The 24,071-nt window shown below is 40.8% G+C and overlaps 1 protein-coding gene and 1 non-coding gene across 29 annotated transcripts in view; both read right to left on the reverse strand.

The window, feature by feature from the left end:
• Positions 1-17,460, reverse strand: part of TIA1 (TIA1 cytotoxic granule associated RNA binding protein) — a 31,060-nt gene extending 13,600 nt beyond the window's left edge. For 6 of the 28 annotated variants that reach the window (XR_012003726.1, XR_012003729.1, XR_012003732.1 and 3 more), the window contains exons 1-8: positions 17,162-17,460; positions 15,597-15,701; positions 6,816-6,918; positions 2,790-2,888; positions 2,034-2,088; positions 1,829-1,861; positions 1,102-1,220; positions 515-602 (exon numbers count right to left, since the gene is read on the reverse strand). Coding sequence is in view for 17 of the 28 variants with exons in the window: in XM_072768731.1 (XP_072624832.1) it covers positions 546-602; positions 1,102-1,220; positions 1,829-1,861; positions 2,034-2,088; positions 2,790-2,888; positions 6,816-6,918; positions 15,597-15,649 (519 nt within the window). In the remaining 11 variants the exon portion in view is untranslated. Of the gene's footprint in view, positions 1-514; positions 603-1,101; positions 1,803-1,828; positions 1,862-2,033; positions 2,089-2,789; positions 2,889-6,815; positions 6,919-15,596; positions 15,702-17,161 lie in introns of those variants that run through there. The other 22 variants (XR_012003727.1, XM_072768731.1, XR_012003733.1 and 19 more) reach the window with 22 other exon arrangements.
• A 298-nt stretch (positions 17,461-17,758) lies between these two features.
• Positions 17,759-17,829, reverse strand: TRNAG-CCC (transfer RNA glycine (anticodon CCC)). The gene has a single exon. It is a non-coding gene; the product is annotated as a tRNA-Gly (tRNA).
• Between the last annotated feature and the right edge of the window lie 6,242 nt (positions 17,830-24,071).

Below are 24,071 nucleotides of genomic sequence, written 5' to 3' on the forward strand. Positions count from 1 at the left end.
ATAACAAACGCAAGCAAGACACTGCTCCACAAAATACTGAAAAGCATTACTATTAACAGTAACAACAATAACAAAAGGGTAGATATCTGAGGACTAACATTTAACAACTGCTTTTTTATGCTGAATTGTTAAGGTTTCTTTTTGTTAAAATATATTAAAACAAAATGCATGGTATCATAGAAATGCCCCACAAGGGTCTAAATTCCTTAGTCACACCACAAGGTTACTAAAGATTATGACCAAGCTAAGCAAGACACTTACATAAGAAACAATATGTACAATAGCAGATTTGTCTCCTAAGAGCTAATACTAACCTAAGAAAGGATTTTAAAATAATTGAAGACCAAAGATTTATCAATGGGAAAACAATCTTTGGCTGGTAACAGCTTAAATAGTCTCTAAACAACATAACGAATTATATTTAAAGGTTAAAATTCATAATAGATTTTCATATTACTTCTACATAAGACTGTTTCTAATTAAAATCAGTTTAAATTTGTCTTCTGTTACTTACGATATTCTTCCAAATGGTGCAAAAGCAGCTTTTATATCTTCAGTTGTAATTTCTGGACTGAGATCACCAACAAAGACATGGAAATGATCTTATAAGAGGAAGGAGGGGGAAGTGAAAAGAAAAATAATATTTTAGAATTTAAAATACACTAAAATCTATTCAATAAAATAATCTTAATTTATGGATTAAATAAAGTATAAGTAAAATACTATCCTATATCTATACAAATTCTATCAATTTTACACATAATGAATGAAGGTGATAATATAGGAAAGATTCTCTTTAAGACTGATATATCTAACTGGAAACTGACAGTTATAGTTCTACTTACAGCCAATTATTATACTGATCTAAGAAAATAAACTAATAATACATAAAAAGTATTGTTAAAAATTATACTTAATTACCATTTTAATAGTGATTATTTACATTTATCCACTTTACCACTAGAGTTTTAAAATTAAAATAAAATAGTGGTATTGTGAGTTATGTAGACTAGATTTGCCTCAGTTAAGACAATTTGCTGAAGCTAGCTACATGATATACTTGGTTTAACCATATTTTGTGAAGAACAATCAAAGAAATACCTTGCATTGCAACAGTTTGATGTTAAAGTATTTGACAGTTTTCTCAAAAGCCAACAGTTTTGGTTGCCCAGACATTACACCATTCAGTTTATGTGAATCCATGTGCAAGTGAACTAAGACTGAAGGCAACAGAATGAAAACAGTAATCCCTTCACTTTATATCAGACCATTAAAAAAGCATTGGAGAGAAATAACGATCCCATATGTGAAGTTTTTTTTTTTTTTTAAAGGACAACGTTCAAAAAAAGAAACATTTAAAAAAAATACAAAATAGTTGGATCAACACTTTAAAAGGAACACATATATCAACTTTGACAAAGTATATTTGGAAAAGTTACCCCCATTTGGCAGGCCTTAAGCAACATACTGGGTTGCCATTTGAGAAACACAGTTTCAGGAGCAACTCAAGCAATCCAATCGGAAGATCTGGTATGAAGCACAGATCGTGACCTCAAGGAAGCAGGGGTTGGTGAAATTTCACCTTTGTGAAATTATTTCTAAGGCATCAGCTGCTACCAAGGGGGTCAGAGAGCTTGAAATAGCACTATAGTGGACAAGCCACATTTGGTCAACACTGGGAAGAAGGGGGAAATATACTGCCAGAGAGACAAATAGAAATATGACCTCCTCCCTCCCACCTCCCCCCAATATCAAACAAAAAAACTTCAAGTGGTTAGTGAATACCCTTTCAAGAGATTTCATTTTATGTTTAAGAAGATACAATTACCTTGTGAACGCTGTGTGCTGACAACGGTACTACCTGATGACAAAGATTAGATTTGTTCTTAAATTTATTAACACAAACACATTCAATCATATCTTAGGATAACGATCAAAACATTACTGCAAACATGTATGATGTTTATATGCTTTACAATAAAACTACTGTGTACAATAAAAACAAATGTTCAAAGAGCATAAAATATACTTACTGCTTGTATCTTTCTTTTGACTGCTGGGGGTTGTTGCCCAATTCACTTTGACTTCCTAAAAAAAGGTTTCTACATTTATACTCCACAAAAATAAAGCTCAAAATCAGGTATTACAAGATTTGCATCTATAAACACATAGGAAGGTATATGTTGGAGATGAACACTCAAGAGCATACTGGTTCTGGACAAAGTTTCAATACTTATCTTTTAACCTACACTTACTCAAATGTTGGCAAATCCACACCTTACATACTTCTGTTAACATTCAACTATCCTTTCTTATCTAAAGTAACAGTCATTTCTTTTTATTCTTCCCCATTAGCATCCAAAGTTCTAGATGTTTCATCCAAGCTTGAGTAATTCAATAACTATTTTAGTATTTACTGTGTGCGGCATCATGAAGAATATCAACATAAACATGCCCTCTAAAAGCTTTATCCCATCTTTTAAATATTAAATGTGACCTTTTTCTATAAAGTGAATATAATGCATGCTTCTAAAAGGTAAACAAAATTGGGGGCGCCTGGGTGGCTCAGCTGGTTAAGTGTCTGGCTCTTAATTTCAGCTCAGGTCACAATCTCAGGGTTGTGAGATCATGTTGGGCTCTGCACTGAGTGTGGAGCCTGCTTGGGATTCTTTCTCCCTCTGACCTCCTCACCACCCCTGCTTGTGTGCACAATTAATCAATCAATGGTAAACAAAACCATATACAACTTAAAATTTTCCAAGTCACCTTCTTTAAATATGACAGCTTACCTTACCCATTATCTTCCGCCCATTCATAGCAGCTAGCGCTGCAGCTGCATGACGATGCTCATAAAACTCCACAAAACAATATGGATCATTTCCAGCTGTCTGTTGAAGAAACACAAAAGCCAAATTTAAGTTGGATATTCCTATTATCTTAAAATATGTGAAGTTTTATATATCTCGAATATCAGGCCAAGGAGAATGAAGGGATCCGTTCCATAAGCAAATCTTTAGCTAAGTAAACACTTAAAAATGAATTGTTTTTATTTATTTTTTAAAAGAACATTATCTTCTTCAAGTTATCCTATACTACTATATATAATTCAATCATGTATTAATGAGTTAAGTATCCTAACTATGGATGGGTGGATATGTAAACTACACACATTCCCCATCATATAGTCATTTCTTTATGCAACAGATGTCATACAGATGTTAGTTAAGTTTGACTAGACTCTTATGCTTTCAAGTCTCAGTATTGGCTTTTCATAATCTTTACTCTCCCTTTCCTATCATATGTTACCATTTACTGCTATCCATGTACATATATTCTTGCTGCCTTTAAGTTGCTAAGTAGCAGAAAATATCAGCCAACCTTCCTAAACCTATTTCAGGCTCTGAAAACTGAAGAGGTGTTCTGGTAAACAAAGTTTTTAGAATAGGCTGTAGAGTGCAGACTTTCTGACATCAACTTTTGCCTTCAGCTCGGGGCCTGGTCCTGGAGTCCCGGGATCAAGTCCCACATCGAGCTCCCTGCATAGGGCCTGGGCCTGCTTCTCCCTCTGCCTGTGTCTCTCCCTCCCTCTCTCTCTCTCTCTCTCATGAATAAATAAATAAAATCTATAAATAAATAAAAATAAAAATTTTAAATCAATCAAATAAATAAAAATAAAAATTATCCTCTTTTCTGGTGTTCTAAGTAGTTGAGGTCTGATTAAGTATAGCTTGGCTGCTTTATTGTAAATTAAAGAAGCAGAAAAGAGGGACGCCTCAGGGACTCAGTGGTTGAGCATCTGCCTTTGGGTCATGGCGTGATTCCAGTCCCTGGATCAAGTCCCACATTGGGCTCCCTGCGTGGAGCGTGCTTCTCCCTCTGCCTATGTCTCTGCTTCTCTGTCTGTCATGAGTAAATAAAATTAAAAAAAAAAAAAAAAGGCAGAAAAAACACCCCATATTTTCCACCTATCTACAAAATACAAAATGACTTTCAAGTCCATTTTTAAGTTCTTTCCATAATCTCCTAAGCAGAATTATTAAAACAGGAAACTAATTCAAAAGACTAGAATGAAAAAAAAAACGACTAGAATGATACCAGAATAAAGAAATTACTGTTTTATTTCAAGGAAAATTAGCCATTTAAAAAAGTCACTAGCAATGATTTTTAAGAATGTTGAGTAAGCAGGCAACCACAAAATTTAATAGTGAGACAATCATTATTTTATTTAAGAAAACATTAAAGAGGGGTGCCTAGGTGGCTCAGGCAATTAAGCTTCTGACTTAAGACCATAACCTTGGGGTCCTGGTATCAAGCCCTACAGTGGGCTCCGCGCTCTCTCCCTCCCCCTTACAATCTCTCTCTAAATAAAATAAAAATATTTTAAAAAGTTAAAGAATATAAAAATGCTTTTAAAATTGCATAATTCAGAACACCTGGGTGGCTTAGTGGTTGAGCGTCTGCCTTCAGCTCAGAGCATAATCCTGGGTCCAGGGATTCAGCCCTGCATTGGGCTCCCTTAGAGAAGCTTGCTTCTCCTTCTGCCTGACTCTGCTTCTCATTCTGTGTCTCTCATGAATAAATAAAATCTTTAAAAAAAATTGCATAAACTCAAACTAATGCTACACTTAATGGTAATTCTACTATAAAGGTCAGTTTCGTCAGATATTAGAATGTGGTTACAAAAAGTAGCTTACACATCAGTATAATCAAATGATAAAGAATCTTATTTTTACTTAATTTGTACCCAGAAAAAACTGTACTTTTTAGATTAAAAGATCCAAGGATTCATACTATCAAACTTTATACTCCAGAGAGTATAAGATTCATAACTATGAACATAAGTCCAACAGTATGAACGGACTGGAATTTAGATTTGTTTTTTTATACATACTATGATTCAAGGTTAACAGCAACTACAGATGAATGTTGCAATGTTTTTCTATATGTTAAGGTCTGGTGGATGGGAAGTGCCACAATGCAAGAAAAACTTGAATCGTGACACTTAAAAACACTTTCTCACACACACACATTTTCATAGTATATTATTTTTATTAAAGATTTTATCCATCCATCCATGAGAGACCCAGAGAGAGAGAGTGGCAGAGACACAGGCAGAGGGAGAAGCAGGCTCCCTGTAGGGAGCCCGATGTATGATTCGATTCCAGGACCCCGGGATCACGACCTGAGCTGAAGACAGATGCTCAACCACTGAGCAACCCGGGTGCCCCACAGTATATTATTTTTGACTCAATTCCCCAATGTGGGATCCCTGGGTGGAGCAACGGTTTGGCACCTGCCTTTGGCCCAGGGCGCGATCCTGGAGATCCGGGATCGAGTCCCATGTCGGGCTCCCGGTGCATGGAGCCTGCTTGTCCCTCTGCCTGTGTCTCTGCCTCTCTCTCTGTGTGTGACTATCATAAATAAATAAAAATAAAAAAAAATATTCTCCAATTGTAATAACTATTTCCAGATGAGCCAATCAACTGACATCACACACAAAACAATTCTGATGCTTCAATGCACCTTAAAAGAAGAGCTTACATATAGCTCTTAAAAAAAAAAAAAAGGCTGTATTTATTTATTGGGGGGGGCAGTGGGAGCAGAGGGAAGAGAGAAGCAGATTCCTCACTGAGCGTGACTTGGAACTCTATTCTGGGGATTCTGGGATCATTATTTGAGCAGAAGGCAGACACTTAACCCACTGACTGAGCCACCCAGGCGCCCCCTACACACAATTCTTATTTGCTCTAAAAATGATTAATTTTATTCTCTTCCTCCTTTATTTATTACTAAAATAAGTTTAATTCAGTGGCTAAGACACTTATTTACTTTTTGAAAAGATTTTATCTATTTATTTGAGACACAGAGAGAGAGGCAGAGACACAGGCAGAAAGAGAAGCATACTCCATGCAGCGAGCCCGACGCGGGACCCGATTCCAGGTCTCCAGGATCATGCCCTGGGCTGAAGGCTGCACTAAACCACTGAGCCACCCAGGCTGCCCTAAGACTGATTTAAATTCACTAAAATTACTAGTAATTTAGACTGTATAAACTATTTTTTTAATGAATGATGCTACAATGTTTAAGGTTATTTTTTTTTTAGTAATCTCTATACCCAACGTGAGGCTTAAACTCACATCCCAAGATCCAAAGTTGTATGCTCTTCTGACTAAGTCTGGCACCCCAGTATAAATTAAAAGTTCCTGAAAGAGGGGCATCTAGCTGGCTCAGTTGGTAGAGCATGTGATTCTTGACCTCAAGGTCATGGGTTTAAGCCCCACATTGGACTAGAGCATACTTTAAAAACAAACAACAAAAAAACTATTCCTGGGGATCTCTGGGTGGCTCAGCAGTTTAGCGCCTGCCTTTGGCCCAGGGTGGGATCCTGGAGACCCAGGATCGAGTGCCCCGTCGGGCTCCCTGCATGGAGCCTGCTTCTCCCTCTGCCTGTGTCTCTGCCTCTCTCTCCCTCTCTCTGTGTATCTCATGAATAAATAAATAGAATCTTAAAAAAACAAACAAAACTATTATTAAAAAAAAAAAAAAAAAGAGTGCCTGGAAGTAATGCATTTAACTGATCTATTAAAAAAAAAGAAAGTAGGGGATCCCTGGGTGGCTCAGCGGTTTGGCGCCTGCTTTTGGCCCAGGGCACAATCCTGGAGTCCAGGGATCGAGTCCCACATCGGGCTCCCTGCATGGAGCCTGCTTCTCCCTCTGCCTCTCTCTCTCTCTCTCTATGTCTATCATGAATAAATAATAAATAAAATCTTAAAAAAAAAAAAAAAAAAAAGAAGAAAGTTAACTAAGTAAAATACCCTTACATCCATAATCATTTTGCAGTTTTTACAAGGTCCAATCTGGCTAAAGAGCTGGAGAATTAGAGCTTCCGTCACGTCTCTGGAAAGGTTGCCAACATATCTGAAACACAAAGAAAAACAACTTACCATTTTAAATTTGCTTTTTTTGCATCAGTTTCTAGAAGTTGCTTACCAAAAAGGAAATTCTGGGATTCAAAGCAGATGTATGACACACTACTTGTAAATACAGTGACACCACTAATAAAGGGGAATCGTGTGTGTTTAGTCAAGATTTTGCAAATTACACCTGTTGTTTCTAAGTCTGTAGGCTTACAGGTCTTCTTAGGAAGACATGCTTTAAAAAAATCTCAAATGAATCATTAGATGTATAGAATATTTTATACAATCAATCCTGGAAAGTTCTGCAATTATTTCTACTTCCACAGTATTACTGAGAACATTAAGATGCTCTCAATTTTTAATTCACACAATTCCCTTTACACTATCCAGTTTAGGTATATTTTGGTTTACACAATAAATATACTTTTGAAAAATCATATCACTTATCAGGTGTAGCACATGGTCAGAGATGGGAAACCTTTCCATGAAGAATAGAAGGATTCCAGGAAAGGCTTTTAACAGATAATATGCGTTGGTGACTAACAAACTTAATTAGCATAAATAGTGTATTACAAAACCACATGATTGGGATAATCTTTTAAAAAGACTTTATAAATATATTTTCAAAATGAGACTTTGAAATGAGATTACTTCTAGACCTGTTAAGAGTTGGAGGTTTATCACTGTTTTTAAAAGCAGCTCCAGACCCAATGTGGGGCTTTAGCTCAGACCCTCAGATTGAGTCAGATGCTCTACCAATTGGGCCACCCAGAGATGCCCCTGAGGTTTATCACTTCTGATATCAGAATGTAGTCTCCCAATATCTGTAGTTTCTCATTGTTCTGTGAAGAATCCTTCAGAGAATGTAATGAAAGGTATAGACTTTCTCCCCAGAAAAATAAACATCCACAAATTCCAGGAAGTATGGATCCAATTCTTTCCTTCTACTTACCCACTTAATAGATAGATACACAGTGAGTGCTTACTTTGAAGGCACTGGAACAGGGTAAAATTACAAAAGGAGAAGAGCTGAGTCTTAAGGGAACAACATCTAAAGATCAGGTAATGATACTCAAAAATCAACTGAAACATCTACAGCCAACAATTTTTCTAGTGTTGGAGGCTACTATTACATCATGTCCTTATTCTGGATGTCTGTAATTAAAGGGAAAGAATTAAGCATTTATCTTGCTTTGAGGAGAAACTCCAATGTAGCATAATCGAATAGCTCTAGTTGATGAGAGAAAAACTCTTCTTTATAGAAAAATGCTAGCCAATTAAGTGTAGAGAGGATTAAATTAGTAAACAATATGTAAGTCCTACTGAAATGATTAACTCAAGCAAGAATCAGTAATGGATGCAAAACCATTAGGTGAAAGGATGGTATGAAAATGGATACTTGGGATCCCTGGGTGGCGCAGCGGTTTAGCGCCTGCCTTTGGCCCAGGGCGCGATCCTGGAGACCCGGGATTGAATCCCACGTCGGGCTCCCGGTACGTGGAGCCTGCTTCTCCCTCTGCCTATGTCTCTGCCTCTCTCTCTCTCTCTCTCTGTGACTATCATAAATAAATAAAAATTTAAAAAAAAAAAAAGAAAAGAAAAAAGAAAATGGATACTTGGGGATCCCTGGGTGGCGCAGCAGTTTGGCGCCTGCCTTTGGCCCAGGGCGCGATCCTGGAGATCCAGGATCGAATCCCACATCAGGCTCCCGGTGCATGGAGTCTGCTTCTCCCTCTGCCTGTGTCTCTGCCTCTCTCTCTCTCTCTGTGACTATCATAAATAAATAAAAATTAAAAAAAAAAAAAGAAAGAAAATGGATACTTGCAAGTTGGCAGAGTTATTACACAGATTACTGAAATTGCAAATGGAAAACTCTACCTTAAAAAAGAAAGGGGAGGGATCCCTGGGTGGCGCAGTGGTTTGGCGCCTGCCTTTGGCCCAGGGCGCGATCCTAGAGACCCGGGATCAAATCCCACGTCGGGCTCCCGGTGCATGGAGCCTGCTTCTCCCTCTGCCTGTGTCTCTGCCTCTCTTTCTCTCTCTGTGACTATCATAAATAAATAAAAATTTAAAAAAAAAAAAAAAAAAGAAAGAAAGAAAGGGGATCCCTGGGTGGCGCAGCAGTTTGGCGCCTGCCTTCGGCCCATGGTGCGATCCTGGAGACCCGGGATCGAATCCCACGTCGGGCTCCCGGTGCATGAAGCCTGCTTCTCCCTCTGCCTATGTCTCTGCCTCTCTCTCTCTCTGTGTGTGACTATCATAAATAAATAAAAATTAAAAAAATAAAAAATAAATAAAAATAAAAATAAAAATAAAAAAGAAAGCTTTGGGCAGCCCCCATGGCTCAGCGGTTTAGCGCCGCCTTTGGCCCAGGGTGTGATCCTGGGGACCCGGGATAAAGTCCCGCATCCGGCTCCCTGAGTAGAGCCTGCTTCTCCCGCTTCTCCCTCTCTGTGTGTGTCTCTCATGAATAAATAAATTAAAATCTTAAAAAAATAAAAATAAAAATAAAATAAAAGAAAGAAATCTGGGGGATCCCTGGGTGGCTCAGCGGTTTAGTGCCTGCCTTTGGCCCAGGGTGCAATCCTGGAGTCCTGGGATCGCGTCCCACGTCGGGCTCCCGGCATGGAGCCTGCTTCTCCCTCTGCCTGTGTCTCTGCCTCTCTCTCTCTCATAAATATATAAATAAATCTTAAAAAAAAAAAGAAAAAAAAAAAAAAAGCAAGCAAGCCTTGGCCAATTCAAACATTAAATCATTTTATGGATGACATTTACATGTACAATATATATTATACAGTAGTACCTATGAAATATTCAAATAGAAAAGCTCTAACTTGGGCAGCCTGGGGGACTCAGCGGTTTAACGCCGCCTTCAGCCCAGAGCCTGATCCTGGAGACCCTGCATGGAGCCTGCTTCTCCCTCTGCCTATGTTTCTGCCTCTATCTCTCTGTGTCTCTTGTGAATAAATAAATAAAATCTTAAAAAAAAGAAAAAAAAAAAAAGCTCTAACTTGAATCTAGTCAAGCTTAAATTTAAACTTAAGTTTATGGAATATTGGGCATATAAAACAATAGTATAAATTCAGATGTGGAATATTATGTAAGACCACTTGATCTCTTAAAAAAATTGTTTTTTTTTTTTTTTTTTTTTTTTTTAAGAGAAGACTGTTCTTGCTTAAGAGAAATCTGAAGGACAATGACAACCAAATGCAAGGACTAATCCTTGAACTATAACCTAGAGTTGGGGAGAAGGGTTAACTTTTTCTTGGAGAATTCTAATTAATAAATTTAAAAGGAGTGAAGGAAATCACCATTAAGCCAGCACAATAACTGCTACTGATGAGATCCACCATGGATCTTTTAGTTGATGCAAAATTTTAAGGAGATATAGGGTATGTGCAGAGCCTCAGAATATCTCCTCTAAAATATTAAATATTTTAAATTAAATATTTTAACCCATGAATTAGTTATTTTAACATATGTCCAAACCTCCCTCTGTGAAGTGAAGCTTAATTCCCCTCTTCTTGAGTGTAGATTAGTCTTAGTCACTCAATTCTAATTAATAGAGTGTGTTGGGCGGGGTTGAGGTGGGGAGTAGTCACTGTACAGTGAGGAAACACTACCTTCTCAAGAGTGTCACAGTCATGAAAGGCATCTCCTTACATGTTAAAGGAGAGTGAAGAGATATAACAACTAAATGCAATATAGTATCTTAGACTGGATCCTGGGATAGAAAAGGACATTAGCAAAAAAACAAAAAACAAACAAAAAAAAACTGGGGACACTGGAATAAACCTTGTAGTTAATAGTATTGAACAGTATCAATTTCTAGTTTTGGTAACTATAGCATGGTTATGTAAGATGTCAACATTAAGGGAACCTGCGTGAAGGTTACATGGGAACTCCGTACTAACTCTACAAGTCTTCTAGGTCTATTTTCATCCGACTCTTATGCTTATAAGAAAATCTCAGGGGCACCTGGGTGGCTCAGTTGGTGAAGTATCTGGCTTCAGCTCAGGTAATGATCCTGGGGTCCTGAAATGGAGTCCTGCATCAGGCTCCTTGCTCCACAGGGAGCCTGCTTCTCCCTCTGCCCCTCCCATCAATCAATCAATCAATCAATCTTAAAAAAGATAATCTCAGGATTGCATATGCCTAAATGAAAAAAATGGCTCTTCTGAAAATTTAATTTTAACATCTACTTCGGTAAAGCTAGATAATCTAGTGACAAGTGGGCATTATTCAGGGACCTGAAATTCTATTATCTACTCTTTGCAAAACTGTCTAATTTTCTGAGAAATATTTTGAGTGGTATTACCTACTTGAAGATATGTATTTTTTTTTAATGCTACTTTAAAAAGCACTAAGATTTGTATTACTCTACAATTGTCTATTTAATGTGATCTGTTGTATACTGTAAGCTCCAGGAGCCTCCATCAATTAACTCTACATACACTTGTTTAGAGAACAGCTCTTCAGGGTTATACAAAAAAGTTGCTCTCAACCTTCGACACCATTACAATACACTACAAGTAACGTATGTAACATTTTCTTATCAAAGAAATCAAATGGGCAGCCCGGGTAGCTCAGCAGTTTAGTGCCGCCTTCAGCCCAAGGCCTGATCCTGGAGCCCTGGGATCGAGTCCCTTGTCAGGCTCCCCGCAGGGAGCCTGCTTCTCTCTTCGACTGTATCTCTGCCTCTGTGTGTGTGTGTGTCTCTCTCTCATGAGTAAATAAAAACTTAAAAAAAAAAATTAAAAAAAAAAAAAGAAATCAAATGACAAAATCTCTTTTCCTTCCTCATACAAATAAAAATAATCCACTAGAGCATTTTTACCAGTGAGTTAATCATTAATAGCTATCTCAAAAATTTTAGAAGCAACTTAATGTGACTACCTTCCAAATCTATTTGCTAAATAAATATTAATCTAAAACAGAGAACCCAAATTTGAAAAATGCAGATTGCTTTTATATTCATGATACTTTCAGTGGAAAAATAAACAAGTGCCCTATACAAAAGTTCATTCTCATCTTTATACATGTTTCTTTAGCTGTTCCATGCTTTGTTACATTCTGTTGTTTCTGAAGCCAAAGTATTTCCTATTAACACCACAGATTTAAGTTATAGGAGCAGTAGATTCTTTTTTGGGAGGTGCTGCCAAATATCTTCCTTCCTATTTTTAGAGAAATCCTCACTCTATGACAGAGGCTCACTTCTCTACAGAAGCTGAAAAGGCTTGATATGGTTTTGTAGACTCCCTGGCGTATGATCTAGGTTAGATTTGATTAGAGAAACCCATCCTGAACAAAGACAACAAAGATAGGGCTTAAAGAAGCAGAGACTGAATAAAGAAAACCCACTTTGGTGGCAAACAGCAGTGGAGTCCCATGTCCAGTGAAAGTGGAAGCTGTGGTCCTCAGTGGATGTGGTAATAGCACCCTTTCTGGGATCTTCTGTGGCTTGATAAGGACTGTGGGCCTGACAGTTGCCTCGCTTTTCTAAACTTTCTCTTTCCTCTTTCTCTTTCTTTCTTAAGACTTTATTTATTCATGACAGGCATAGAGAGAGGGAGAGATATAAGCAGAGGGAGAAGCAGGCTCCCTATGGGGAGCTTAATACAGGACTCCATCCCAGGACCCCAGATCACAACCGGAGCCGAAGGCAGATGCTCAACCACTAAGCCACCGAGGTGCCCCTCCTGAACATTTTCTAAGCCAGGTTCCATAAACTTCCTGTATATGTGGGAACTTCCAATATCTTGTTTTTATAAATACCTTTTATGCTTAAATTTTTTGCTCCTTACATTAAAAAAAAAATCCCAACCGATTAAAAAACTGATATTGGGGGATGCCTGGGTGGCTCAACGGTTGAGCAACTGCCTTTGGCTCAGGGCGTGATCCCCATCCCAGGATGGAGTCCCACATTGGGCTCCCTGCAGGGAGCCTGCTTCTCCCTCTATGTCTCTGCCTCTCTGTGTCTCTCATGAATACATACATAAAATCTTAAAAAAAAAAAAAAAAAAACTGATATTGGAGCAGTGGCAAGCCAAGGTTCCCTATCATGTCTATTGGACCACTAAACAAAAATATGATTTTTTTACATTTATTTAAGTTTTTATTTTTCAAAATGCGGCTTGTTTTTTTTAAAGATTTTATTTACGTATTCATGAGAGAGAGAGAGAGAGACAGAGAGAGGCAGAGACACAGGCAGAGAGGGAGAAGCAGGCTCCATGCAGGGAGCCTGACGTGGGACTCGATCCCAGGTCTCCAGGATCACGCCCTGGGGCTGAAGGCAGTGCTAAACTGCTGGGCCACTGGGGCTGCCCTTTCAAAATGTTTTTAAAAAAACATTAAGATATACCCCCCTCCTTTTAGCTATTTTTTAAGCTGTTCCAAGGACTTGTTAACAGCATGGATTAAAGTATTCCATGTTATGTATTGTATCACCACTGAGATTATGTACCCCAATCTTGTGCAGAACTGAAAAGTAGAGAGGAGGGCAAGAGAATTAAGTGTTGAAACAAATGGACTTCCATGGACTAAAAAGGTCTTCCTTGAGTAACTGGATAAAAATGAATACAGATTGTACATTAGCTAACAATATTGTATCAATGTAGGCTACTTAATGACAATTGTATTATAGTTATTTTGTTTTGTTTTGTTTTGTATTATAGTTATGTAAGAGAATGGCCTTGTTCTTAGGAAATACATGGTAAAGTACTTAGGCCTGAAATGTCATGTCTTTTTAAATGGCTCATCAAAAAAGAATATACCTAAATAAGGCAAATTTGGCTATTAGCAACTGGGTAAATCAGATAAAAGGTACCTGAGTTCTAGTATTTTTTGTTATTTTTCTGGTTTTTAATTTTTTTCTTTTTTTAAAGATTCATTTATTCATTTATGATAGACATAGAGAGAAAGAGAGGCAGAGACACAGGAGGAGGGAGAAGTAGGCTCCATGCCAGGAGCCTGATGCGGGACTCGATCCCAGGACTCTAGGATCGCTCCCTGGGCCAAAGGCAGGTGCCAAACCGCTGAGCCACCCAGGGATCCCCTGGTTTTTAATTTTTCAAAATAAAAAGCTACCTGGGAAGTTAACACGACAGTCCTGCCAGGGATAGGATCTCATATCAGTTTAATACATATTTTTGAAGCTGACAACTCAATTCAAAGAGTTCTAAAATTGGAATCTAAAACATTTACAATATTCATTTTTATTAGTATATCTCTAGAAAATTCAACTGACAGTAAAAACTTACAAAGCAGAATGTTGTACTGCGTTTGTTTTGAGCTGTAATCACTGTATAAAAAGGCAAATTTTGATATGAAGTTTCTGTGAAAAGCATGAATAGGTTTTTATTTAATGATATATTCCTTAAGAGTAGAGATTTTCAGTGGGGCACCTGGATGGCTTAGTTGGAAGAGCATGCAAACTCTTGATCTTGGGGTCATGAGTTTGAGCCCCAGGTGGGATACAGAGATTACTTAAGTAAACTCTTGAAAAAAAAAAAAAAAGAGATTTTCATTTTTACTCATACTATATATCTAGTATCAAGAGCACTGCCTGGAATATTTTAAGTAATCTATAAATAACTGTCAAAGAGGCTCTCTCAGAATTACTTTTGAACAATTTCAAACTGTTTCAAAATTATCCCATTTTGCCTGACTCTAATTTACGGGGAAATGTGTATGTTTTTTACTAATTAGGAAATTATGTGCAAATGGTACACCAGCAGCATAACCTTACTATTTTTCAAACACTTGTCACTTTTCTGATAGCTGAAACTGACTTTTTAGATTGGTATTACACATTTTTAAGGAAACCTACTTATTACTGACTTCATTCTCACACTCCACATAAAGTCTATAGGTAAGTCCTGTTGCTCTATTTTCAAAATATACCCAAATCCAACCACTTCTCACAGTATGTCTCCAAAGTACTGCTGACACTGGCCATCTCTAGCTTAACATGCTGCTGTCTCATCTGTGGCAAATGAAGTTATTTCCTCTAAGGCGCTTCCATAGACAGGTAATACGGAGATGTGACTACCTTTTCCTCAAGAATGAATGAAATCCTGATTCACTGCTTAGAATTAATTGTACCAGCTTTTAAGACAAATGTACTGATGACTTACTATAGACTGAACACTGTGCTAGAAACATAATGAAAGACCCTGACTTGCAGGGTCATTAAAACAAACATTTTATATTAAAAGTAAAAACGCTGCTGGGAAACCTTAGGGATTAACACCTACCCGAGTCTTATCAAGTCTGGTTTCACCCGAAGAATGAGGAGTTTTGGTTGAGGGAGGCAAAAGGGAGACCACAGGCAGTCAGAACGGGGACTACAGTGGGGAGGAATTGCTGGATGGGGGTGTCCTAGGGAAGAACAGGAAGCACGTCTAGCTCTAAGTGTCAGGACTTGGGGACAGGAGGGTTGCGGATGATGAACAGAAAGGTCTATGACTCTGGGTGAGTTACTTAAGACGTTTAAGCTTTGCTTTTCCTCAGCTGCAAAATGGACCCTTTACTGCAGTTCTGATGAAGATTAAACAAGCATGTAAAGCATTTAACACAGAACCTGACAATCGGAAGCATTTAATAAGTGAATAAAGTTTCTTTCATGATTTCTCCTGCAATGGTTGGTCCCCTGTCCCCAAGCTAGTACAATTTAACTACCTGCTTTTGTAGACTGGCCTGAGAGAGCTGAGGTTGTCTTCATTATTTGACATTCCCAAATCAACGTAATAAAAAGGTTAAGTTCCCAGATATTTCTGGCAGTTTCTGCAATCAAAATTTCACAATCATACGAGAATCTTAGATTCAACGACATTAATAAAAGATGATCAGCGCTTAATCCAATATGCTGCTGGCTGTCGCTATTCTGGCAAAAAGAGGCAGGGGGAGAAAATGGTTCCCGTCGGCCGCGCCAGGGTAACCGGGCTCCAGGGACACTGATCTGTAGGTACGACCCTCTCTCAGAGAACAAGGGACGCCCACTAATTCTTGCGCCCTGTTGAAAGGACACTGAAGGTGACACTGTGGGACAAACTGGCCACAAGTTTACTCGTCTACTGAGAAACAAGTGCGACTCGATTTCTCACAGCCGATTAAAAACGGGAAACCCTTATCAGAGTGGAACAAAAAACAAAACAAAACAACCCGTCGCGTTGTCTTCCCGACGGCTCTAACGCCTCGGAAGTGGCGGAGAGAAACCTAAGGTCGCGTCTCTAACGCGTGGAGCGTGTCCCATCGCCCGCCCGCCCAGGGCGCGGACGCGGGTCCGGATCCACAACCCCTCCTCGAGGCCTCTTCTTCTTTAGAGAAAAGCCACGAGAACACTCCGGGGGACAAAGGGCGCGCGGCCCGGAGACACCGCAGCTGCGGTCGTTCCCCGCGAGCCCCCTGCCCGGGGCGGGGGGGGGGGGTGTTTACCACCTGTTGCTCCGTGAACCCCGCCCGCCCGTGGGGCGCCGCGTCGACCCCCGAGGGAGCAAGCGGAGATAAAGACGCACTCGGTCCGCTTCCCCCGGCGGGACAGAGATGCGCCTCCGGGACAGACCTCCAACTTTGTGTGTTTCTTTTTGTTTGTGTGTTTAAAGCAGCCTCACAATCTCAGGGCGTCGGGCGTGTGGGCCCTTCGGCCGCGGAGGGAGCTGGACGGGCGCCCGGACGGGCACCCGGACCGGCACCATGGGACGGGCACCGGGACGGACACCCGGACCGGCACCGTGGGACGGACACCCAGACCGGCACCGTGGGACGGACACGCGGACGGGCACCGTGGGACGGACACGCGGACGGGCACCGTGGGACGGGCATCCGGACCGGCACCGTGGGACGGGCACGCGGACGGGCACCCGGACCCGCACCGGGACGGGCACGCGGACGGGCACCCGCTCCCTCTCCGGGCGGCGGCCGCGAGCGCCAAGTTCAGGCCGCTGAGGACGGAGGACAAGCCTTCTCCGGGGAGCACCCCGCGGCGGGAGTGTCCGGGGCAGGCCGAAGTAGAAGCGGGGAGAGCCAGGAGGCGCTGTGCCGCGGGGGAGGGACCGGTCGAGGGCGCGGGGGGCCGGGAGGGACCTCGCGGGAGGCCGGGCTGCGCCCCTGAGGCCCCGCCGCGCCCCCGGAGCGCCCCTCCCCCCGGCGGCCGCAGAACAAAGGGCGCGGCGCGCGCGGGCCCCAGGCCGCCCCGGGCCCCCCGCCCTCCCGCCCTCCCGCCCCGGTCGCGGCCCCGGACTCACAGAGTCTTGGGCATCTCGTCCTCCATGGCTGCTGCGGTCGCGCCGGCGCCTCGGGGTCCAGCTCCCTACCCTCTGCCACCTCCCGGGTCCTCGGAGCGGCTGCGGCCGCGGGGAGCGGGGCTGCTCGGCCGCCCGGGGCTTCCTCCGCCTCCTCCTTCCGCGGCAGTTCACCCAACGGCCGCGAGCAGCGCGAACAATGAAGCCCCAGGACAAGATGGCGGCGAGCCGGGCGCTCAGGAGCAGCCCGCGGAGCGACCGGGCCGCGCAGGCGCAGAACCGTCCTGCACTTTCAACCCCGCTCAGGCCGCGGGTTCACTTGTTGCGCAGCCGCTGTGCTGCCGGCCCCGCGGGTGGGTCAGACTGCGCAGGCGTGAGCGCTGGCAGCTTAGGGACCTGCCTCAAGGCTTTTTTTTTTTTTTTTTTTTTTTTTTTTTTGTCTTCCAGCTCTGGATTCCGGGGTTTGCACAGTGGTTGATAACGAAATAAAAACCCTCGTGGAACTGAAAAAGTCTCAGTGTTACCCGAGGAGGGAAGATTTAGCTAAACGGTTAAACCCACCGCGTGTTAAGGATGGTTGGGAATCAGAAAAAACGCTCGTGCGCCGCCCGGGAATCGAACCCGGGTCGCAAGAATGGGAATCTTGCATGATACCACTACACCAGCGGCGCTGTTGGGCAACAGCCTCGCTAAAATCTTTTAGGACTAAATACAGGCAAACGATTGTGCCTGCAGGAGGATGACGTTTGTTCATTTAAAAATGGTTTATTGGAAAAAATAATAAAATAAAAATAAAAATGGTCTATTGAGTCCACAATATGCTGTTTTCTCATTGATATAAGAAAGGATCTTACCTTCCCTGATCCCAATACAGTTGAACGGCTCCTCCTATTCCACTAAGTTATTGTTCATTAACGTTCAGTGAGAAGAATTTGTCTTGTTAGTAACCAAATTTTGGAGAGCCAGGAAAATATTTTCAGATTTTTTTTCCCCCCTTGGTGCACTCAACGCAGTTTGGAATTTTTTTTTTTTTTTTTTTTTTTTTTTTTAGTTTGGAAAATATTTGAGAAAGTTGTTTAATGCAAACCGGTCAAAGGATCCTAAAACTAAATGAGTCAGAAGATACATAAATTTCAAAAAAGAAGAAGAAGAAGAAGAAGAAGAAGAAGAAGAAGAAGAAGAAGAAGAAGAAGAAGGAGGAGGAGAAGAAGAAACATAAATTTCAGTCCTCGTCGAAGGGGGGGGACATTTAGGACTCTGAAATGTGGTGCGGTGTAATCATGACGCATTTCGTGTTGTATTTTATAAATGATGTGAAATATCTTTAAATAAAGGAGAATGTATACATCCAAAAACGTGATGTCCTCTTTAGGACAGTTTCTTTAGACTTCACCTTAAGATTTCTATGTTTGGAATTGTCTTTAGAATCTGGGGCACGTTCTTTGATTTTACTCAAAAGAGATCAAATATCAGTCTTTTGAGGATGAATAAGACAAGTGTTAATGCTGGGTAATATATTTTTTAAGTAGCTTTTTGAAGTGTACAGTTTAGTGGTTTTTAGTATATTCACAGATTTGCAACCATTACTATGATCAATTTTAGAACTCTTTCATCACTCCAAAAAAGAAATTCTTACCAATTAGCAGTCACTCTCCGTTCTTCACCCCACCCGACTTCCCACACACTAATCTGTCTCTATAGATTTGCCTATTCTGGGGATTTCATATAAATGGAATCATGCAATATGTGATTCTTTGTGACTGGCTTTTTTCACTTAGCATTATGCTTTTATGGTTCATACAAGTTGTAGCGTGTATCAATAGATCATTCTTTTGCCAAATAAAATTCCATTGTACAGATTGTAACACAACCTTTTAAGCTTTAAAATCTTTTTTTTTTTTAAGATTTTATTTATTTATTCATGAGAGACACAGAAAGAGAGGCAGAGAGACACAGGCAGAGGGAGAAGCAGGCTCCATGCAGGGAGCCTGACTTGGGACTTGATCCCAGAACTCCAGGATCATGGCCTGGGTCAAAGACAGATGCTCAACTGCTGAGCCACCCAGGCATCCCTTAAGCTTTAAAATCTTTATGAAAAAAAAAAAAAAAAAAAGAAAGAAAATAAATAAAAAGAAAAAAAAGAAACTATGAAAACTTTATTATTTTGTTATATAAGTTTTATTTTATTTATTTATGATAGTCAAACACAGAGGGAGAGAGGCAGAGACATAGGCAGAGGGAGAAGCAGGCTCCAGGCACCAGGAGCCCGATGTGGGATTTGATCCTGGGCCCCCAGGATTGTGCCCTGGGACAAAGGCAGGCGCCAAACCGCTGCACCACCCAGGGATCCCTATAAGTTTTAAATTGTTATATATTTTAAGTATATATTTGCACAACACACCATATAATTATTTACATTGATTTATATATTATATTAAATGTAAATATATAAATACACAAATATGCAATTTTAATATGTGTGTTAACATGTACTTTGTATATTGAAGTTTTAAAGTTATAAAACTAATACAGGCTCACTATCACAAGTGAGCCAATATAGATAAATAAGAAAAAGAGTAATAATTCCCTCCTTCTCCCCCTCTTGAGGTAATTAATGTTAAAAAATCAGTAAGTAAGCTTTCACATCTCATTTTATAATCAAACAAATGCACATGTATATAAGTACTTGGGATTTTTATTTTTAAAATGTGAGGAAAATGCTGTTAGTCCCTGGATATTACTTCGCAATTTTCATTTCTCAAACTTACATCGTAGGTATTCCAGGTTCAGTGAATACTGATCTAATTTATTGGTTTTTTGGTAGGTGCAAAATAGTATACAGAACGAATGTGCCACAGTTTAGTCAGTATTAAGTTGAATAAATGACCATAAATGGTATTGGTGGACATTAGGTTACTCCTGCTTTTGTTCTGTTTTTCTACTACAAACAATGTTGCAATAAGCATCCTTATAACCGATTCTTCTTTTACATTTGAATAGATTCCAAGACGTGGGATTTTTGAGTTAGGCGGTATATCTATATATCTATCTGAATAGATTATTTTTAAAAGGTTTTTATTCATTCACATCCAACAACAATGTTTGAAAGTCCGTTCCAGAGGTCTTCATCCATTCCACCCTGTTTTCTCCTGCATTGAGGTTAGTCTTATTAATTTTTGCTAATATTAAAGATTTAAAAATGGTATCTAATTTGCATTTGTTTAAACTAATTATTGGAATTGAGCAACTCATCATGTGTATTTCTTCTTTTAAAGACTCCATTCTAAAAAAAAAATAAAAAAATAAAATACATAAATAAATAAAGACTCCATTTTTTCAAAGCAATTTTAGGTTAACAACAAAATTTCGAGGTCAGTAGAGATTTCCCATTTACCCAATGCCCCCACATTTGTGTACATATGTGGTTTGGTTTGGTGTTGATCATTGTCGCTTGTACTCTTTTTTTGTGAATTGTCTACTTATATATAGTCTTTATTTATATTGAGTTGTTTACCTCTTATCAATTTGTTGAGCTCTTTGTATGTTTGCAATACATACCACAATCTTACCTGTCATAGTAGTGGCAGATATTTTTCTCATGTATTTTTTTTTTAACCTTTAAAGTTCTATCTTTTGGGGTGCTGCAGTGGCTCAGTGGTTCAGCTCAGGTCATGATCCTGGAGTCCTGGGATTGAGTCCTGTATCCGGCTCTCTGCGGGGAGCCTGCTTCTCTGCCTGTGTCTCTGCCTGTGTCTGTGTCTCTCATGAATAAATAAAATAAAAAAAATAAAAATCTATCTTTTGTCATCTGAAAATGTTTAAGTTTTATGTAATCAAGTATGTTTATCTTTTCTTATGTTGCTTCTGAATTTCCCATCTTGCCTAACAGGGAATAAATACTGTTTAGGTTATTTAGAATGAGAAAAAAGTGAGATGTGAATTTTTTCAAGGTAGTTTAAAAAAGAAAAAAGTAGAACATGAAGCAGGAGCAGAACTATAGATTTATTTGTTTTTTAAAGATTTATTTATTCAGAAAGAGAGAGAGAGAGAGGCAGAGAAAGAAGCAGGCTCCACGCAGGAAGCCCGACGTGGGACTCGATCCCAGGACCCCAGGATCGCACCCTGGGCCGAAGGCAGGCGCCAAACTGCTGTGCCACCAGGACTGCCCAGAACTATAGATTTAAGTGTTATCAAAGATAAGCAAAGACTGCACTAAAGTTTTACTTTTAATTGGTAATAACTAATAAATAAAATCTGGAAAAAAAAAAGTCGATAATACACTATGGCAATAAGGAAGAGTGCATTGTAAACCGAAGTTGCCTGCAGTTGGTATCGATGTGACCTGGCATTTTGAGGGCGAATGTAGGGATAGGGATGGGGGTGAGCAGGGGCCCGCAGAGTCCAGAAAGTGAACGATGACAAAATTTGAGAGAAAGGGTGGTAACCGGTGATTCTCAGTTAGGCTCCTGCCCTCCCAGAGCCTGGGAGTCGGGCTCTCGGGTCAGGTGTTGCTGGGACACACAGTGAGGCCTTGGCAGCCTGGAGTTCTCTCAGACAGGCACTGTGAAGGTAGCTAGGGTCCTCCCAAGGACACCGCTTTGAGCTGCTAGAAAATGTTAGTGTTTTGTGCGAGTCTTGATAGGCTACGGCCTGCCCAGCGGAGAAGATTGCTCAGAGGAGCCTGGCTGGACTTTGGTCAAGGAGACAACCTTAGTGTTTAGTCTCCTTCGGGGGAGTCTGCTTTTTTGAACAGCGCCGTATGAATGTTTGCTGTATCGCCTTATTATTGCTCTTCACATTTTCGATGACATTTTTCCTCCGTGATCCTTTTAAAAACCTCCTGGGGTTTCAGTGGCAGTGTTATTTTGAAAGGGCAAGAGCGCGGAATGAGAGAGCCTCTGACCCCCCTTCCACTTTGCTGTCTCTTCCCCGAGTGTCCTTTCAGTAAACTCCTTCCCAAGGTTTCAGCCGCAGCAGTGAAAGCTTCCAAAGCTGACACCTGTGTCAGGGTCACTCACACGGTCAATCCTCATCAACCAACAAACATTTATTGAGGGCCTAGTAGGTTAAGGCACTGATAATTACATTGTGGGGATAATGTAGTTTGGAAAAAGGGAAGTAAAAGACACAGAGTTTAGTTCTTTCTTTGTAATTTCTAGATGTAGTGAAAAACACGGCTTACTCTTCATATTTTTGTGTTCTTGACTAGGAGTCTTTATTCCCTGTAGAGTTTGCATCTTGTTCCATTAATACCACCTTCACTCCGTCTTTCTTTCTCTGCTTTATTGGCCTCCTTGCTGTTCCTCAAACATACAGGTATTCTCTTTACACAGAAAGCTCTTTCCCCAGATACTGACCCCCTCCCTCACTTCCTACAAGCTTTTGCTCAGATGCTATCCTGCTCAGCGAGGCCTACCGCCCACCCTGTTTAAAACTGCAAGGCATTCCTCATTCCTCTTACCCTGCTCTCTATAATACATCATTTGTTTATTCTGATTAACATGTGCCCCTCCACTAGACTGTCTGCCTCATTAAAATAAATACTTTTAAAAATCCATTTTGTAGGGCACCTGGGTGCCCCGGTGGTTGAGTGTCTGCCTTTGGCTCAGGGTGTGACCCTGGGATCCTGGGACCGAGTCCTGCATTGGGCTCCCTGCATGGTGCCTGCTTCTCCCTCTGCTGTGTCTTTCCCCCTCTCTCTGTACGTCTCATGATTAAAATCTTAAAAAAAAAATCTGTTTTGTGTGGAGGCCTATAAAAATTAAGGCCATCCCACCTAAAGTTTAGCATTAGCACAAGTACAGCCATCTTAGGTCCCTGTGAATAAGAGCTGAACTTTAAGGGGAAAAACTGCAGAATGTCCTCAATGTCCTCAGCAGGTAATGCCATATCAGAAAGACAACAGAGCCCACGCCCGTGGCAGAAAGTCCCATCTTAGAATTCTTAGAACCTTAGAATTCTTCCATCCCTTCTGGAAATCCCCTAGACCAGCCTATAAAAAACCCAGCTGTAATCCACTTCGGGGTCCAAGTCCCTGCTCCGCTGTGTCAGGTATACTTGGACCCAAGCTTGAGCTTGCTAATAAACCCTCGTGTGCTTGCATCGGTGTCGGCTGCTTGGTGGTTTCTCAGATTCGCAATCTTGGGCACAACATTTTGCACTGATTTTTCTCAAGCACCTACAACACTGCTTGCCACTTAGGAGGAACTCATTAAATATTTGTCCAATGAGTGAATGCTTTTTGCTCCGGGTTTTATACTCCCTCTTTCCACATTCACTCTTTCTTTTTATCTGACTTATTTTCTTTCCATCTACACTGTTCTTCATGTTCACATACGGGTTTTCTGTTTTGTTTTGTTTCTTTGGCGGGGGGGAGGGTGGAAGTGGGGTATGGTACTTGCAGAATGGGATCTTACGATGCTCATCACTCAGCCACTAGGTTTTCTCACCTAAGGATACCAGGATAGTGTTGTGCCCAAGATTGCGAATCCGAGAAACCACCGAGGAGCCGACACTGATGCAAACACATGAGGGTTGATTTACAAGCTCGAGCTTGGGTCCAAGTGCACCCCACACAGCAGAGCAGGGACTTGGACCTGGAGACTAAGAGGCCTAGCAGCTTTATAGGGGCCAGTGGCCCATGGGATACGCAGATAGTTGCACAGTCATGTCGGTCCACATGCAGGTGGCGGATTGGATGACACCTTACCCTATAGCATCCATTTGAGCTGGCCTATTACTTTGGTCAGAATAGGCTTGCAGTTTTGGCGGGCACAAGGCAGGGTTGCATGGTTATGAGCTGATTTCCGATTAGGGTGTGCCCAAAAGCTTGACTAGGGTGGGGCAGCACCTTAAGCCATAAGCAGGTCATGTGGGGGTCATAGGGGAGGTGGCAGGTGTAGCACAAAATGCA

Source organism: Canis lupus, chromosome 11, assembly GCF_048164855.1.
Source record: "Canis lupus baileyi chromosome 11, mCanLup2.hap1, whole genome shotgun sequence".
In the NCBI taxonomy this organism is placed as follows: Eukaryota; Metazoa; Chordata; class Mammalia; order Carnivora; family Canidae; genus Canis; species Canis lupus.